We start from the raw sequence: 17,092 nt of genomic DNA on the forward strand, positions 1-17,092 counted from the left end.
ACCTGAAGAGACATAAAATGATCATAGCAGCTGTGAGAGCAATGAGTGATAAGGTATATCCAATGGTGTAGCCGGTCTTGACTGTGCCGTAGAAGGCCGTTTGCTAATGTGAAGAAAAGAAACAAAACAGGACTTTCAAAGAGCTGCCAACACACTTTCCTAAACAAACACTGCACACACCATCGTTGAGCTTTTACTAATTTTTTGGTGAAATGAGGAACTAGACAGAAGTGTCTGGTAGCAGTAGAGCTTGGATCACACCATAACCGGGCCACGATTTCACAGGGGAAAGGCTTCTAGAGGAAGGAGTCTTATTTGACAGTCACATAGACAGTTACATGGTTATAATCTTGTGAAACAAGAGTGACTAATATTCGGTTAAGCAGTGCATTGACATGTCAGCACTGACTATGATGAACTCCTTTTATTAAAGAAGGTTGAGGACAGAACTGGTGTGAAAATTGCTCTTGTTTTTGTGGAAGACATAGATTTTATTTTGGCAAGGAAAAAGAAACAGTCCTAAAATGTTCTCACTGAAAGCACACATATGTTCATTGAGAAATATGTGTTAATTTGAAAGTTAGTTTGTGGCTTCTCTCTTAGACATGAAAGACAGCACACGGAGGGAGTTTCTGAGCATGGAGCATCATGGGACTTTAATTTGACATGGAAACCTGGTCTAAAGAAAATGGGGAAATAAGGAATCAAAACTCCAGCTCTCATAAGGCTCTGCAGCAACACTCTAAATTCATATATTTTGATTATCAGCTTTTTTTAAAAAAAGATCAGTTGGTTCTTGGGCATTTATTTTATCCATGAAGAATCCATATTTTCATGAAAACACATTATTAAGATTCCTGTGTCCAGCATTCACAAATACTGACATATGTCATTTTCCATCTGTGGAAAATCTTAAAATCTAGCCCTTGCCATCATTTTCAATTAAAATAACCACACCAAAAAATCCCAGAAAAAGCAATTTTGACTGAAAATATAAACCCAACCCTGTTTGAAAAGCCAGTGTGATTACAGTGAGAGTTGACATTTTTATATGTCATTTTCACAGGCCTTGTTGAGTAGCAGGAACTCTACAGAACCAGTGCGGCAGAGGTGAGAGGTAATCCTCTAGCATTTGCACAAGGCAGCTTGGAGGAGTGTTAAAACAAGCTGGAAATTTCAGACAGAGCAAAGATGACAGTGGTCATGCCTATATTGCTTCATGGGCAAGGAGAAATCTGGCCAGGCAGAAGGAGAGAGCTTGTGGCGGGGGACTGAGTTGGAGGAAGAGGTCATCCTGCACATATTTGGGAGAGCAGAGAAGAAGGTATAATGGAAAGAAGGAAATAAAGATATACCATTAGAGATATCAGCAGTGGGCTGTCAGATGGACACTACTAAGTGTGAATACAGGTGTGGTCCTCTTGCAACTTAGAGTTATTCACAAAAACAAGTTATGCCCAGAAGGATCTTAGAGTTACTCAGCAAGCAATTCACTGCCCTTCTATTTTACGATAACTGATCCTTCTTGTGTATAGAGAGATGGTTCTGCATTCAACTTTAATGTGGGACTGTGGAGTTATTTCTGCTCTGGAAACAGCACATAATTAATTCTCACTCTTCATTTCTACTTGCTAAGGATGATCACCTCCTGTTCTACAGATATCAAAGTAGAGAATTTTACCCAAGATCACAAATAGAATTGGAATTTTCCTTTTAATGCTCAGATTACTAGAATATTCATATTAGAAGAAACAGAGGGATTGAGAGATGTAAAGGAAATGCAGGCTCTAGCTCTAAATGTAGATGTGATATTGACTCAATGCATGAAATTGGACAACTTTGTCATTCTCTTTCTGACTTCTAAAAACTTCTGCTTACTTTCACAGGCATGTTGTAAGAAGGTCTAGTTAAGGTATGTGCTACACTGAGAGCAATTCAGAACCAATTTCCTTAACTTCTGTTGAGTAGCCTCCACATTTTTCCTGTGGTAACTGAGGTGAGACTGTGAACCATTTACATTTGTAATGAGCGTGAGACAGCAGAAATGCTGATTAACAGGTCTTTGTGCAGTCCTGCACCCAAACATGCCTAGAGTTCATCTCACCTACTTTAGCTCTCTAAGGCTGAACTTATCCAGGCTCCCTCTAGAGTAAATTCTCTTTGGAGAGAAACGTGGGATGAAATGACCTGCGGAGGTGCCTATTTCTCTTCATTGCCTCTAGATGGAGCCTATGGGGACATCTAGGGTGGCCTGGCTCTGACCAGGTGAGGGCATACAGTGGGGAAGGTGTGCATCCCTTCTGACAAGGTGGAAGCAAAACAATCCCCAGTTTCTTAACATACAGCTCTTCAAAGTCAGGTTGGACAAGGAATCATTATCACTGCAAGGATCATAGGTGCACTACGTCGGTGCCTACACCATCTGCTTTCCAAGGACAGCTAGAATTTAGGAATAAAATCTTACACATATCCCTTACTTATTTTTTATACTTCTGTTGTTTCTGACTTAAGACCAGTAGATGTTAAAAGTGCATTTTAGGCATGGGTGGTTATCAGTCTGTTCTGGACCTCATGCCTCATACAGCCTGCTGTTCTTTTTTTTCCTATTCCTTATGTTTCTTCCTCCCCAAACTGAAAGCCAATTCAAAAAAAAAAAAAAAAAAAAAAAAAAAAGAGAGAGAGAAAAAGAAAAACTATTTTTCACAAGCTAGTACTGCATGTTCACTCTCCTCGGCCACCTTTCACACAAAGTAGACTTAAACAGCATGACAAAACTACAGAAATAAAAAGAAAATAATTAAGAGAGAATTAAAAGAACACAATATGTGTTCTCTTGGTAACGAGGCGCTCTGGCAACGCTGCAGTCCTTTGGGTCGCCAAGGCATGTCACAGGAATTCCCAAATCCCTTCGCAGCTGGAACATGAACTCGAGCTCTTGGTGGAGGGCCTTCGCGCTGCAGACCAGTAACAATGGCCTTCACAATGAGGAAACGGTGCCATACATTTTGGGCATAGAAATGGGACACTTAAAGACGTGAAGTGGCAGCTGACCCCAAAAGCAGACTAATGCTCTCCCGTCAGTAGATCCCTGAAATTCTTTGTGTAACTTTCCCTTTGATATTTTCTGTATTCCTTCACTATTAACGCTGGCTAACTTCAGTCCAGATTTTCCATTAACTGTTTGAGTGCCTTTGTAATGTGTGGTCATACACAAAGACCCTCCACTGCATATATTTGCTCATTATTAAGATTCCTACGTCCAACTTTCACAAACACTGACATATGTCATGTGGCAGAAAAAGGCATGGATTTAAAGCAAATATATAGTTGCAGTGAAATTCAACGTCACTCTAGCATGAGCTTTTCTTGTTGACTATGGGACAGCTGTAGGTAACTAGCTTAGATTAGATGTTGAACTTTTAGTTAGGTGAGATGAATCCTGCTTTTAAAAAACACTTTTGTTATCCTCTTCAGACTTAACCTTTCACATCTCAGCATGCAGCTATGCAGTAACAATCTTCTTTCTGTGTAAATGCCAATATGCTACAATATTTTAAAGTTAATTACACAGAGGTCACTAATTACTAATTTACATACAGGCAATATTTTTGAGAGCTTGTGTATTTCCTTACAAAATACATAAATATTGAAGGAATGGCTTGGACTCACATTTCAAACTTGAATATGTAAAATCTAGCACCTGAAGTTACACATGGGCATCACAGTGACACTGCTCTGACCCTCTCTGGTGCTGAGCTCCTGCCACTCCCTTGGAAATCAAAAGGAGGATCAGCTCTTTGACCAGAAGGACACTTGATTTCTGCTTCTAGGGATCCTCAAGAGGATCCTTCCTTCTTGAGGGATCACAGTGGGAATGGAAAAATTGGGCAGGGGAAGATCATGTGATTCTGTTGTCTATCCCTGGTAAATCTTGCTGTCTATCCATCCAGGTTCACCTACCTCTTCCTCTGGAGTGCTGTTGGAATCATATCCACAAGCGAGGGAGTATGGTGCAGGGTACACATCTGTCCAGCCTTGGCTTGTACAATTCCTGGTCACATTCCCTGGAAGGATGAAGAAAAAGACATGTAAGGCTTGCTGTTCAACATATGGCTGCCTACTGTTGATTCAAGGGCAGATCACACTTCTCTTAACACCTAGAATAAAAGTTTTGCACTCTTCCATTATTATGAAGTGCTCATTAGGCAGAACACATAAATGGGAGGGACCAGTTGGGTCATAAAGTTCAGTCCTCAGAAATTAGTAGATGTTTAATATGGAGGTGCCCACAGCACATCTCTTCTAGTGGTATGGCAATGAAAACTGGACCTGGACCCACAGTTGTAGGCACCACAAGGAAATACTGTTTGAGACTGTCTCTATTCCTGGAGAATTTATGATCTAAGCAGAGTAGTGAGATATTTATTTCTTTCACTTTGCTTGTGAGAAGCCAAGATATACTTGGATAAAGCGCTTATTTCGTGGCATACAAGTAAAGTGGGAGGGCAGGGAAACGAATGCAGTCCTCAAAATCCATGCCTTGCCTGCAAGACAAGCCTGAACTTTGCTCAAATGTGATTCCAGGGAAATCTACTGCACTCTCGCTTGAGAACCAAATATATCAAATCTGGCAATGAAGGGAGAAAAACCAGACACTGGCAACCTGTATTGCATGTTTTAACATATATACTCAGTGGAAGGAGAATTCTTGGACCTCTACATAAGTTGGGTACTTAGGGCATCTCTATCCTTCAACCAAAAAAGACAAAACTATGAAGTTCCCATGCCTCTTTGGTACTCTCTTTGTACTTCTTGGCCCATCTGGGATTGTAAGGAGACTGTCCAGTGTGTATCAAGCAAAGCTGTCCTCATTTCGTAAGACATTTCTGCTTCATGTTCTAACTGGACTGGGTGACTCTTAGAACTCATCTGTTGTTCAAAAGTGGCCTAAGAAGTGCAAAGTGTCCTTAGAAAGGCTTCAGTGGCAGCACCTTCACTTGTTCCTGGTAAGTGCTCACTCCTCTGTGAAATCAAGCTTTCTCTAAACAGAGCTAAAGACATTATTGTCAGGAGCACAGGATGCCAAATTTAGTCTTCTCTCTCATTTCTACAGTAATTGGAAATTCAGTGCGAGTCCATAGGGTTATTAGTTATTACGAGGGGTCCTGTTTTGCTAGGGGCTATGCAGATATTAATCAAATAAAAGAAGGCAAGAGGCCGACAAACTGATCGATAGACCTTATGCTAAAAGGTTCATAATATAAAAAGCCAAGAAAGATGTCTGTCAGATGGAAACAACAAAGCAGCAATACATCAAACAGTATGTTGCAAGTACCCCAGCATCCACTCCGACCATCGATCCCTACCCTGCCTATTGCATGCAAATCACATTGTTGTGTTGTTAATTCGAACATTTCACACGTCAACTGGCTGGCATTCCTTTGGCATCATTTATCACATAAAACTCCTTGCCAGCCCTGACTGGGCAGTTAGTACAATAAATCATAATGAAAAAATGTAGTAAACAGTCAAAACTTGCTTATGACTTCCTAGATGAAGAATTACATCAGTGCAACTCAAAAGCTTTGCAAACATTTCCAACAATGGGATTCTTTGCACACAGGAGTAATAAAACTTCTGCAAATAGGAGCAAATCAATTATGCAGTTATGAGTCATGAAAATGCTCAAGCATCACCTCCAGGAATTTCTGACTATTGAGTCATCTGGACCTCTTCCTAACTATAGATCTGATGTACCTTGCACTGAAATCAGCAGCTGTCTATTCATTGATCTTGAATTCTTGTGACAGATGGACTTCGACACTAAACTTCTCCCTGTAATTCTTCCTTACAACAGATCTAAACCTCATGAAAGCTCTAGTGCGTTAGTCCATTATAACAGCTGCCCCCAAAGTAGTTATCTTTAGCATAGTTTGGTGGATTGTTATTCCCCAGGCTTTTTCTGCATGGTGATTATTTGCATTTATTTTTTCCCAGGGTTCATATCAGGATCACAAAAGAGCCTGTCTGTGCAAATAAATCAAGGACATTACCACTGAGGGGTTTTTTTTTTTGAAGGGTTATGTAATTTCTATCGCTTCTTCCTCATTACAGTAGATCCCATCATCCAAATTTTTCTGCCTCCTATTTCCTTCTGAAGACTCCTCCTCTCTCTTTAATGATGCCTTTAGCTTTCAAGGTAGTTTTGTTTCCTTGCTTCTTGTCCTGAGTGAACAAACAGGTGCTTGCTTCAGCTTCATTGATTTCCTCATATACTCATATTTCTTCTTTTTAAACACACTTCCCCACTACTGTTTGCTCCTTTTGTAATTTTTCTCAAGGTTCTCAGAGTACTTTCCAAAGTTGCCTTAATTCTGCTACGGTAGAGGGAAGGAAAATGATACAGCATCACTGGGACGAGACTTGGTCTCCAGCCCATATGTTATACTAAATAAGTAAACAAACTAAAACACACAAGAAAGACAGCAAATCTGGCAATTCTATCCAACGTGGTTTTCTCCTGTTGTCAGAGACTACCGCTGTGAGCTTGCACACAGAGGTAATCTTCCATCAATCCTCCGCTGAGATCAGGTACTCAGGAGGCCACAATACATCACTTCCACTTCAGGGGAAGCTGAACAAAAAGCAGCTCTCTGAGAGGAACCCATAAAGCAAAGTTTATTTTTATCACTTTCCTCCAGATCTGGAAGCACGAATGGCTGAGTCTCTGCTGATAAGTGAAAAGAACAAAATGATTTTTTTAAAACAAAACCAAACAAAAGCATTCTTAATAGTCCTCCCAAACCCTGGCGTCCAGCACAGTGCAATTGCTCATGTCTTGCTACAAGTGCATGAGGTTTTAAAAAAATTCCTCCTGATTATAGGGAATCTCACTTCCCACAGAAGTTTTTTCTACCACTTTTTGCTGCTTAAGTCACTTTTTGATTCACAAACTCAAACACATGGTCTGATAGAACAAATCTTCCTTATAGTAACTCTCATGTTCTGCACTAGACGCCTGGGAGGTGCAAAAAGGACAAAGTTAGAAGATACAGAGTTTACCACACTACAGTATTGGCTGAAGTGGTGGATGACATCTCCCCTCAGCACAGATAACATTTCTAATTACTGTTTGACATTAGGTTGATTCCTTTCCATTCTGAAGATGAACATAAAACTTGGAAATTTACCCTACAGTCTTAGTTCTCATTCTGAGCATCACCTAATGGACAGGTAATGAACTTCAGACTGAAGTGTTAAACTGAGATTTTTATGTTATGGGCTCAAATCCCAGCTTGGTCACAGACCTTCAGTGAAGCTATAGCCAGTTCACTTGATCTCCCAGGGTCGCAATTTCCCACTAACATATATGGCTTTAGCAATAATGTCTGCTCTTCTGTCACTGTTCTGCTCTTCAGCAAAGTGTTCAAAGTACTGGAGGTTTTACATGCTGTTTGCCAGAATGATTTCCCATTAACACTGTCTGTGTAACATAAATTCTCCCCAGAATGATACACTAATGAAGTATTTTGAGGTGCAAAACCTAAGTGGCAGTATCAGAGCAGGCAGAGCTTTACAGTATTTCTGCACTGGGGGAACAGTATCTCCAGCTGGTGGAAGGTCTCAGGGTTTCCACAACTTTCCCATTTCTTATCAGACTGAAGCTAAATCATTTCAAACTTAATGAGTCCTCAGCAAGGCAGACCAGCGAGAAGTCAGAGGGCTCTCAGCATGCCAGCTCCTTCACCGTGGGCTTTTCTCTTAGCGGATGTCAGGACAAAGGAGTTTAAAGAGAAGGGTTTAAAGGGAACAAGGTGATGACTTTTTCTTATTGGCATAAGGGGATGGACTTAAAAAGGAAGCAAAATAGCAGTGCGGAAATCTAAAAAAAAAAGTTTATTCTCTGTAACTGGCAAAAACCTTGTGCAGAAGTAATCCTTATACAAGCTAAAGGAACCGTAGTTGCCACTGGAGAACCAGGATGGGAAACTAAGCAGTCAACTTTCCAAAACGAAGCTGATGACGTAAAAGCCACTGTTAATAGAAGGGAGTATCTAGTGTAAATACGAGGCTAGACCTTTGGCTCTTTTATAGCAGTGTTTATGACAGTCACGGAACAAAACGCTATTGAAATGCAAGGGGTGAAGCAGCAGGCCTGAATAACCAGTTTGTGGGAAGTTTTAAGGCTCGAGCATAGCACGACAGGCTGTAAGCGTTCAATCAAATCACTGCATTTCTTGGCGCAGCCACCGATGAGAGACTTGCCTCTTTGCAGATGTCCTGACCACGCCAGTGCAGCCAGTCTTAGCAGCTCTGGGTCCAGCCCCGGCGTGGACAGCGAGCCGGCAGGGTCTCCGAGCAGAGCTCTCCCATGGCCAAGGCCAGCCAGTCTGCAGCATGCTAAACACCCACTGATTGCGAAGTTAATTAGCGGCGGTGATGGGCCAGGCCATCCAAGTCAATGTGAACTACTGGGTTTTATATACAGTGCTTACTCATGCCTGTGTTCCTTGAAGCTCTGCTTCCAGCATGCCATGATGATCAATGGTCATATAGACGAGGCGTGAGGAGAGATTGCACTTCCTCCGTGCACTTCTCCGTCTTTCTGGTAACGCGCCTGCTACGGGGCAGGACTTTGCCATCTGGCCCAGCAGCTGCTCATGTTTTAAACAAATGCTTCTTTAGAGTTCACAAAGCCTTAGCTAATTTGCTAATCTACACGATTTGATGGCATGCTTATTATGAAAATGGAATTGATGGTTGTAAGCAATTAGCTGAATGTTCCAGTCTTTCCTCCTGATTAGCCTGTGCGACTGTACAAAATCTGGCACATGGCTCGCACCTATCCTAAGCTGCGTGTCCTGGCTTCCAGGATGATCCAGAAACTGGCTGCTCTGGGTAGCAAAGGCAGGGGGAAGAAAATCCCTCTCCACAAAAACGAGCCGGACTGGCCGAAAACTTTCTGCCAACAAGTTTCTGAGACCATTTTAGGTTTAAAAAGAAGTGTTTCTTTTTAGTATAAAAAATCCAATCAAATAAAAAAGACCCCCCCCCCCCCCAAATTCAAGAAGGGAATGTCCAAGTATTCCTGCTTTTACTCCAATTTTTGGATGTTTAAATTACCAGAATTTTTGAATTCCGTTTCTTCTGTTGAAAAAAAAAACCCTTCTCCTCCCCTCTTCTTCTCCCACACCCCTCTTTAGTAATCTTCTTTAGTAATATCTCTAAATAGCGCTGTAACCTCTCCACCTCTGATGGTCACCAACAGCCCACAGTAGGGGACTGCCTGTGCAGTGACATGGCAAAGACCACAAGCAGATAGAAGCTGGGTCAAATAAGCTTGCAGTACATTACTTCATAAGACATTATGTGATGGTTTTGCCTGCGTTGAGTTTCTTTCCAGACCTGAGATGGCTCCAAAATAATTAATCAGCTACAGTTTCCTTACTAGGAGGTGAGTGAAGGATCTCCCCACTGTACTCAGCAAGTTTCACACAGAGACTGGGAATATTCTGCTCACAGAGAGAAGGTTGTGTGGGTTTGGGACTTTCTCCTGCCCCCTTTTCCCTGGAAGTGCTCCTTCAGCTCATTAAAAGCACTGACAAGCCAAACTGCAGTGAAGTATGATAGCACAGGAAAACTACCAATCAAGTCAAGCATGAAAGACGTCTGATGAAACACCTGAAACACCTATTGCAGGAAACAATCTTTGCACTTCCATGCACTTGCACTTCCTCAGGCCAGCAAATGTTTTCTGCTTCTCCTCATTGTCCAGTTCCTACGTTTTAGGTTCATCCTTTATGTGTTCAAACCATTACCTTGCAATGAAGCAAATAATTGCATCAATGCCTCAGTAAAGTGGACCCATTCAAATGCAACATCCAAAAGCAGAAATCAGGACAGACCCAAGTCTCAGCTTTAAGCTCGCTTACAAACTATCTGAAAGTGTTTGAGGGAAAAAAAAACTATTAATGGGTCTTTTTGGTCAGTGTCAAGCTCTGATTTGACATAATACTTTAACAAATGCAAATCCTCTTTTCTTCACCTGTTTTTCTGTGACATACAGGTTCTCCAAGCAGAACTTCTTGCCACACTTCTGCACATTACCCCTCTTCTACCCAGCAACACACACAAATCTTGCCACATCCTGGATACAGACCTACCTGAGGTTTACCTATCCTTCTCAAATTCACCTTCATCACATATCTGCACTGCCATGGGACAGTGCATGAACCTGTCGGCTTTTGGGTAAGTCTGAGCAGAGCTGAATGTTGCAGCACACTTGTGTCCAGGGTGCCTACAGCTGGGCATACTCTAATAACTTACTGAGATGGTGCTGATAGAAGCTGTTTGCTGCAGACTCTTCCCCTCCCTCTAAGCTGGCTGACTGATTATGCACAAATTGACTTGACTGCAGATGCACAGGCAAGTCCCTCTGCACTGTTGGGTTCACTGCTAAAATATAAGCCTGGCTGCAGTGGTGCACAACACAAGTCCACCTGTTCTCCCCCCCCACATTGACCCGATTTCTTGATCCTGTGATCTCCCTATTCCTTAGCAGGCTTCCAGTCTTTCAGGGTGGGCTCAGACCCGTGGATTGCCTTGGGGATTCCCACATCGCCGGTAGCAGATGCTTTGGAAGAAATGCAAAAAAACAGTAAGACTGTCCACCTTGAGAAGCTGTATCCTTCCAGTTCCCTCAAATGGAGGTTGTATATGGGCTAGTGTTTCATACATCTACCCGCTGAATTTATTCCTATATTCTGAATTTATCTTACATCTTTTTGATAATTCTGGTATCTACCTATACTTCTGTCTTTCACTAACACATTCCAGCTCCATCAGCCCTACCATTTCTTTATATATTGTGTGAAACCATATCTCCTTTTGCTTATTTTAGATCTGCTGGTGGACAATTTCATACAGTGCCTCTTTTCTCCTACACCATGAGAAAAGGCAAACAATCATTCCTCATCTATTTCTCCACAACTCTGACATACATACACGCTATTCACCTTCACCCTATTTGCTTTACACGCTTAGTCCATATTTTTCTAAACTGAAGTGTTTTAATCTATCTGCTCTCCTTGTATAGTGTCCATCCGTACCTCTATTCATTCTCCTCACTCCTCCTCTTCTCATCTCTCCTTCACTCCCTTTGCTTTCTGCAGAAACACAGGGTCTTCTTCAAGGCTTCTTCCTCTGTGTCCAAGATCCTCATAACCCTATATAAGGGGTCTAATTCAAGCTCTGCACTGAATACTTTTCTTGATCACTCTTCCTCAGGGAAAATGAAGAGACATTTTTCCTGGGATCAGTTGATCAAGGTGGAATGATTTTCCTCACAAAGGAAGGACTATCACATCTTTACTACCTTCTTTTCCAAGTGCAAGGGGCACCTCTTTAACCTGCCTTTTTCAATAGAAATACACTAAACTGAAGAAAAAAAATCTTCTACAGGAAAACACTGCATATATAATTTATTAAATGAGACAGAGTTTTTGGAACAGGAACACAAAAACTGCAAAACTTATAATTCAATTTCTTGATATATAAACTTATTTGGGAGTGATGTGAAAGAGATATGAATTGAAATGACTTTGCAGATTAGGTTATACCAACCAATAACGGGTCTCGTAGAGGAACTAAATGATTTATTCAAGGCATAATGGAAGAGAAGTAAGGAGTCAGTGGAAGTGAGATAAAAACAGAAAATTTTCTTTATAAAAGATGTTTGATCTGAGCAACAGTTACATATCGTGCAGATGAACAGAATAAACATGGAGAGATAATTGTGTTTGAAGCAATTTGTTGCATATGTCTAACTCTCAACAGGTTTTCCTCAATTTCTTTTTGTCTCTCAGTTGTTGCAAATATCCACGTCAGACTCAGAAATATGTCTGAAAGTTTGTCATAGTTGAGGTCTTAGCTCTTTGAACTTACTGGGAGAAAACTTCTTATTGGCTTTTAATGGGGGCCTGAATTCACACCAAGAGATCTGAGGTCAGTCATAGCTAAGGGATGTTCTCCTTAGTTCCCCTCTTGCTTCTTTTGCCCTTTCTGGTAATAGCTTCTAAAAGGGAGGGGAAGGTCTGCTTTGAGTAGCAATCTCTCCTGCTTCTCCATCATCATATTCCACGGTCTGAAATTGATTTTTTTCAACCAGAAGCTATTAAAGCAATAGCAATTCTTACCACTTACTTTTCTTGAGATTCTGTGGAGCCTACTGGAACATCTCCAGTTCACTCAACTCTGCTGTCACTGGGAAACACCTGAGACTTTCAGATAGATTTATAACTCATGCTTAACTGGATGTAGAAGTGGCTGGATCTGGGAGAAACTTGTATGGTAAGTCATAACAAAGGTATTTTCAGGACTTGCTTTATCTATCTCAGTCACAGTGTCATAAAATCATTTTTTCAGTACACTTCCTTCCAACATTGAACAGAGCATCAAAATATGACATGGTGTCAGCATGTTCCACGACAGACTTCAGTTTCTTTATTTGCTCTTTTTCACATCATTTCGGTCTTCAGTTATCACTACCACATCTCCAGTGCCCTGAAGCTTACTGCATCCTTGATTTCCTGAAGCCCTCCATCTTTCCTTCTCTTCCCCCTCCTTCCTGCACGTCACATTGCTAAGTGTGAAGATCCTGATTCTCAGTAAATAGAATACGTAATTCCTTCCTTCATAACATTATATATTCTTTTTAATTAGGAATTTGAAAACTCTGCTTGTTTTCTCACAATAAAAATACTGCCGTCAAGCTTTAGGACAATTTTTTCAATAAAACTTTAGACACTGCAATAATGTTCTAGGGAATTCTAAGGAACATTTACAAGAGTAAAACACACAGCTCTTGATAAGTGGAGATGTAACAACTCCATAACCACTGATTGACAACAGGTTTTCCACCCGAGTCCTTCCCAGTAGGCACACAACACGACCTGGGGCGCCCTGCACAACTCATGAGCACGATGGGGAGGTTCAGCTGCTGCTAAGAAACCCCCACGCCTTCGGAGTGCCCGTCCTTCAGAGGAGCAGAGCAAATGCCTTTTGACAGTTCAGTTACAAATGAATCTCAAAGGTCTAAAGCAAAAACAAGCTTTAAATAAGCCCTACATCTGGAAAGCCACCTGTCTCACCAGTTGATTGCACTGCTTCACATTGCTGGAGCTGGCTAACACGAAGGGTGCACTCTTAGAAGTGGATGTAAATCAACATTCATCTATGGACATGGAATAATTTGGCCCTGAATTCTGCCTTGGGCCTTCTGTTGTCCGTGACAAATGAGCAAAATGGATGTCAGACAGGCCTGGAGGCTGCCCTGATAGTCACAGGGAGCAGGAGCCCTGGCCCACCTCTCCCCTTTCTGTGATATCAATGGTGGAAATAATTGGCATAATTCCATGTAAATGAGAAACTTTTCTGGCAAATCTGCCTTTGTGATACCTGCCTTGTGATTTGGACTGAGCCTGCTTTGCACCAGTGCAGGCCAAGGGCTCTCAGTGAACGAACCTGCATAACAGGTATACTCAACTGCTTATTTCATTTTAAATGAGGATTATAGTAAATAAATAGTGGGTCTGATTCATTTTTGGGTTCCCAATGAAAGTGGTAATGTCTTTGCTCATCGGACCTCCTACTCCCTCCCCTTATTTTGTTCAGTTTTCTTTCCAGTTTTAAAAGCAACACAGAAAAAAAAAGAGAAAAGAAACCAAGGAAAAGAATGCTGGCCCAAGAAAGAGAAATTAAGACATTTTTCAAGCAAATGAGAATCATTTGAGGGGGATATGAATGTCATTTTGCATTTTTGTTTGTTTTCATCTACTCATTATAGATCTCCTTTGCATGAACAAAACACAGGGGTTCATCTCACCTAACTTTTGCCATAGAAATGTAGGGAGTCTAGCCTAAAGTAGACACTCAGGTTCCCTGTGCAGTCCATACTACACCTTCACAGGGTATCTTATCCTATCCTAAGACATGTTATGGGATGACTAATGCCCTGGAAATGCTTCTCTTTCTCCACTGGCTAGAAGGAGAGATTAGACAAGGTATTTAGACTGGATGACTAACTATTAGGTGCCTACAGTGAGGTGGAAGGAGTCTCGCTTGTGAATCTGACTAATTAAAGAGAAAGGCAGCAGAATAAGACACCTGAGTCCATATCCATGTTCTACTTATGAATTTTCTTTTTCTATCATAGGATGTGGCCATACTCTGCCCCAGGAATCACCCTAAGCTAGCATGGACTCAGGAGTGTTTGGAGGCCTCCTTGCAGAGCACATGAGGACCCCACAAGCCCAAATGTGCCAGATGGGTCAGTGTGTTATCAGTCCTTCTCCCACAGCCTCCCTAGATGGAGGGTGGGCAGGGTGCAGATTTATATCAAATCCAGGGATCATGCTAGCAAAACTTCTGCTCTGAGATCAGTGGAGCAGCTTGCAGGTGACATCAAGGGAGCTGCTTGTGGTAGTCTGCTTAATCACTTGCTCAAATACCTGCAGGGGTTCATTCTCACGTTATTTCATGATGACCTCTTCCCTTTGCTCTGTGCGTTTGTGTGTGTGCCAGAACTGGAAGAGGTGGGGAGTGGTAATAGCTGGGTTCTGCTTCATCCTGAATTGTTAGGAACTGGGTGTTACCAGTAAATGACATACATCCAGTGGATTTGACTCAATTGCTTCTGTTCTAACAAAGAGAGATAATGCTACAAAGGATTAGCCAACATGTTCCAAAGGGAAGGTATGGAGAGAGGATGTCATTTCCACAGCCTTCCACAGATGAGTCATGAACAAAGAATGAGATGACACAGTTAAGCCTTCGCTGTCTATCATACTAAACTTGTGAAAAGGCGATCAGTCAGAGGCCAGTAATAATATGAACCACATCTTGTGTGTGTAAGCTCTTAAAATAGCTGGGATGTAACTAGGATCAAACGACAGTTAGAATAACTTTGGGCATACTATCAAGAAACAGAATGTCAAAAAGATAGCAAAAACCTCTTCATTTATATTTTCTGAGTTGAAATACAGCACAGAGAGAAAGCTATCTTTAAAATTCAAACCAAAAAGTTGTCTAACAGAAGAGCATGTACTTGGAAATTTAAAAGGATAGAAAGCATGGAAAAATCAAAAACAAAATAAACACTTAATCTTCATGATGCAACATGATTTAAAACATCCATAATAACATCCATGGTTTCTCAGGTAAATCCTGGGGCTCTGCTTATTCAGAAAACGGCTTGTTTAAAGATATTAGGTTAGATTTTGAATGCTAATGATGGCATAAGAATAACTTGGATTCCTCTAGGTTTAAAAGACTGTAAACCCAGAGAAGAATTTGTCCTTTAAATATAAGACAATATTGACAAAAAGCTCCATTAGCTTTCAATAATAGTAAAAGTGCAAGTAATTTAGATGCATCTGAAAATTTTATCCATGTGTTTACAAATGAGCAGATTTGGTCCACTTGTTGCTAAAATCCCAAGTGGACTTCCCTCTATGAGCAGTGGAGAAAAAAAGGCATCTTCAGGGCTGATTCAAAACACAGAGAAACACCTCCAGGCTAGATGGGATATGCCCCTCCTGCTGTTGACTAAAAGAGAGAACCTACATGTCTGGCTAGACTAAACGTTGAGCTTTCACATGGCTAATGTTAGGTGAGATGATGCTTCTCCTAATTACCTGCACCATGTTGACAGAAAGGAGCAGGGCTGAAATCAGCTGAAAAGCATCTTTATTAATATTTGCTCTTGTTTGAATTCAAGAATCTTTAAATCACCTGACCAGACTGAATCATGTTTCTCATGTAGCCTAGGCATTTTGGATCCCTGTCTCCATATAGAAAAATAAAAGCATGCTCGTTTCATTAATCAATACTGCTAAATAGCCTTGTCATTTTGAGATTTGTATTTAAGAGGAAAAGATTGCAAATCTAAACACTTACTGCTGCCATGCACAAATATGTACTTTAGAGGTGACATATAATACAACTGCCAGTTTGTACAGCTGGTGTTAGACAGCCACAGGAGTCTGGTTACATGACTCTCATCGCACCCTAATTCTTGCTTGGAGAACTGCACAAAACCTCTTGAATGAGCCATGGAAATCAGTCTAAAACTGTAAGTGCATATAAAAGCTGTCAATGATAAGCACGGATAGCTTTAGGCTCATTCTAAGACTCCAGCAAGCCAGGAAAAGCATTGCTTCCATGGAGATCCAAAGTCAGATACGACCTGGAGATTTGCTTCTCAGCAGGTAGGATTTATGACTGTGAAACAGTACCAAGAGTAGCATCTTGGAGCTAAAAAATGTCCTAAGCCATATGGAGAGCATTCTTAGCAATGAGAGTCAGAGGCGGGGACATGATTTTACCTGAGACCAGAACTTAGGATTCACCTGAGACCAACATTAAAATCCTGGCTTGCCTTCATGGCTCATAATGCACAAATCATAACATTCAGCTACAGATTTGAGTCCCTCATTCTGCTGGCAGTCACTGAGCTACACAGCCACGCCTCTCTCCCACTCTGTCTCTTTGGCTCAGTGAATGTGAAATGCAGTGGGTCCCTCAGAAGAACATACAGAGGCAGTCCTGGAGGTGTCCTGGATCCTTAACATCTTCTAATCACTTTAAAAGCTCATCAAATACCATCTCCAAACTCTGTCCTTAATTCTTCCACAAATCCTCATTGGAACCTTCTTCCAATTTCTAGTCTGACTGCATTCATAGCAGTTTACAGCCATCTGTTTTTGTTCCCGTGTTGGATTTTGGCTTGAAATGCTGTTTTCGCTCCTTGAAATTCCACTCTTGAAATGGAAACTCGCACTTTCTGTTACTAAACTAAGCAAGTGCTGCTGAGCCATATTCTTCCAGTCTTTTCTAGCATGATGGACTTTATCAGAATACCCATCTTTTCCAACTTTAGTTCATCTTTGTCATTTACATGCAACAGGGGAGACTAAAAGGCAGCAACAACATTTTTTGAAATCTTTGTGGGATCAGGCAAGTCATTTCCCATCATCTTCTATTCTGGAGGAAGAAGAGTAGCATTGGAGAGCTACCCTACTCCAGTGGTTCACAG

General features: G+C 41.3%; 1 protein-coding gene across 3 annotated transcripts in view; it reads right to left on the bottom strand.

Moving 5' to 3' along the window:
• The window catches only part of VIPR1 (vasoactive intestinal peptide receptor 1), a 122,321-nt gene that overhangs the window by 40,992 nt on the left and 64,237 nt on the right, over window positions 1–17,092 (bottom strand). For all 3 annotated transcript variants that reach the window (XM_064505675.1, XM_026096319.2, XM_064505674.1), the window contains 2 exons: window positions 3,961–4,064; window positions 3–103 (listed from right to left, as the gene is read on the bottom strand). In XM_064505675.1, coding sequence (XP_064361745.1) covers window positions 3–103; window positions 3,961–4,064 — 205 coding nt within the window. The remainder of the gene's footprint in view (window positions 1–2; window positions 104–3,960; window positions 4,065–17,092) is intronic.

This window comes from Dromaius novaehollandiae, chromosome 2 (assembly GCF_036370855.1).
Source record: "Dromaius novaehollandiae isolate bDroNov1 chromosome 2, bDroNov1.hap1, whole genome shotgun sequence".
NCBI classification, from domain to species: domain Eukaryota; kingdom Metazoa; phylum Chordata; class Aves; order Casuariiformes; family Dromaiidae; genus Dromaius; species Dromaius novaehollandiae.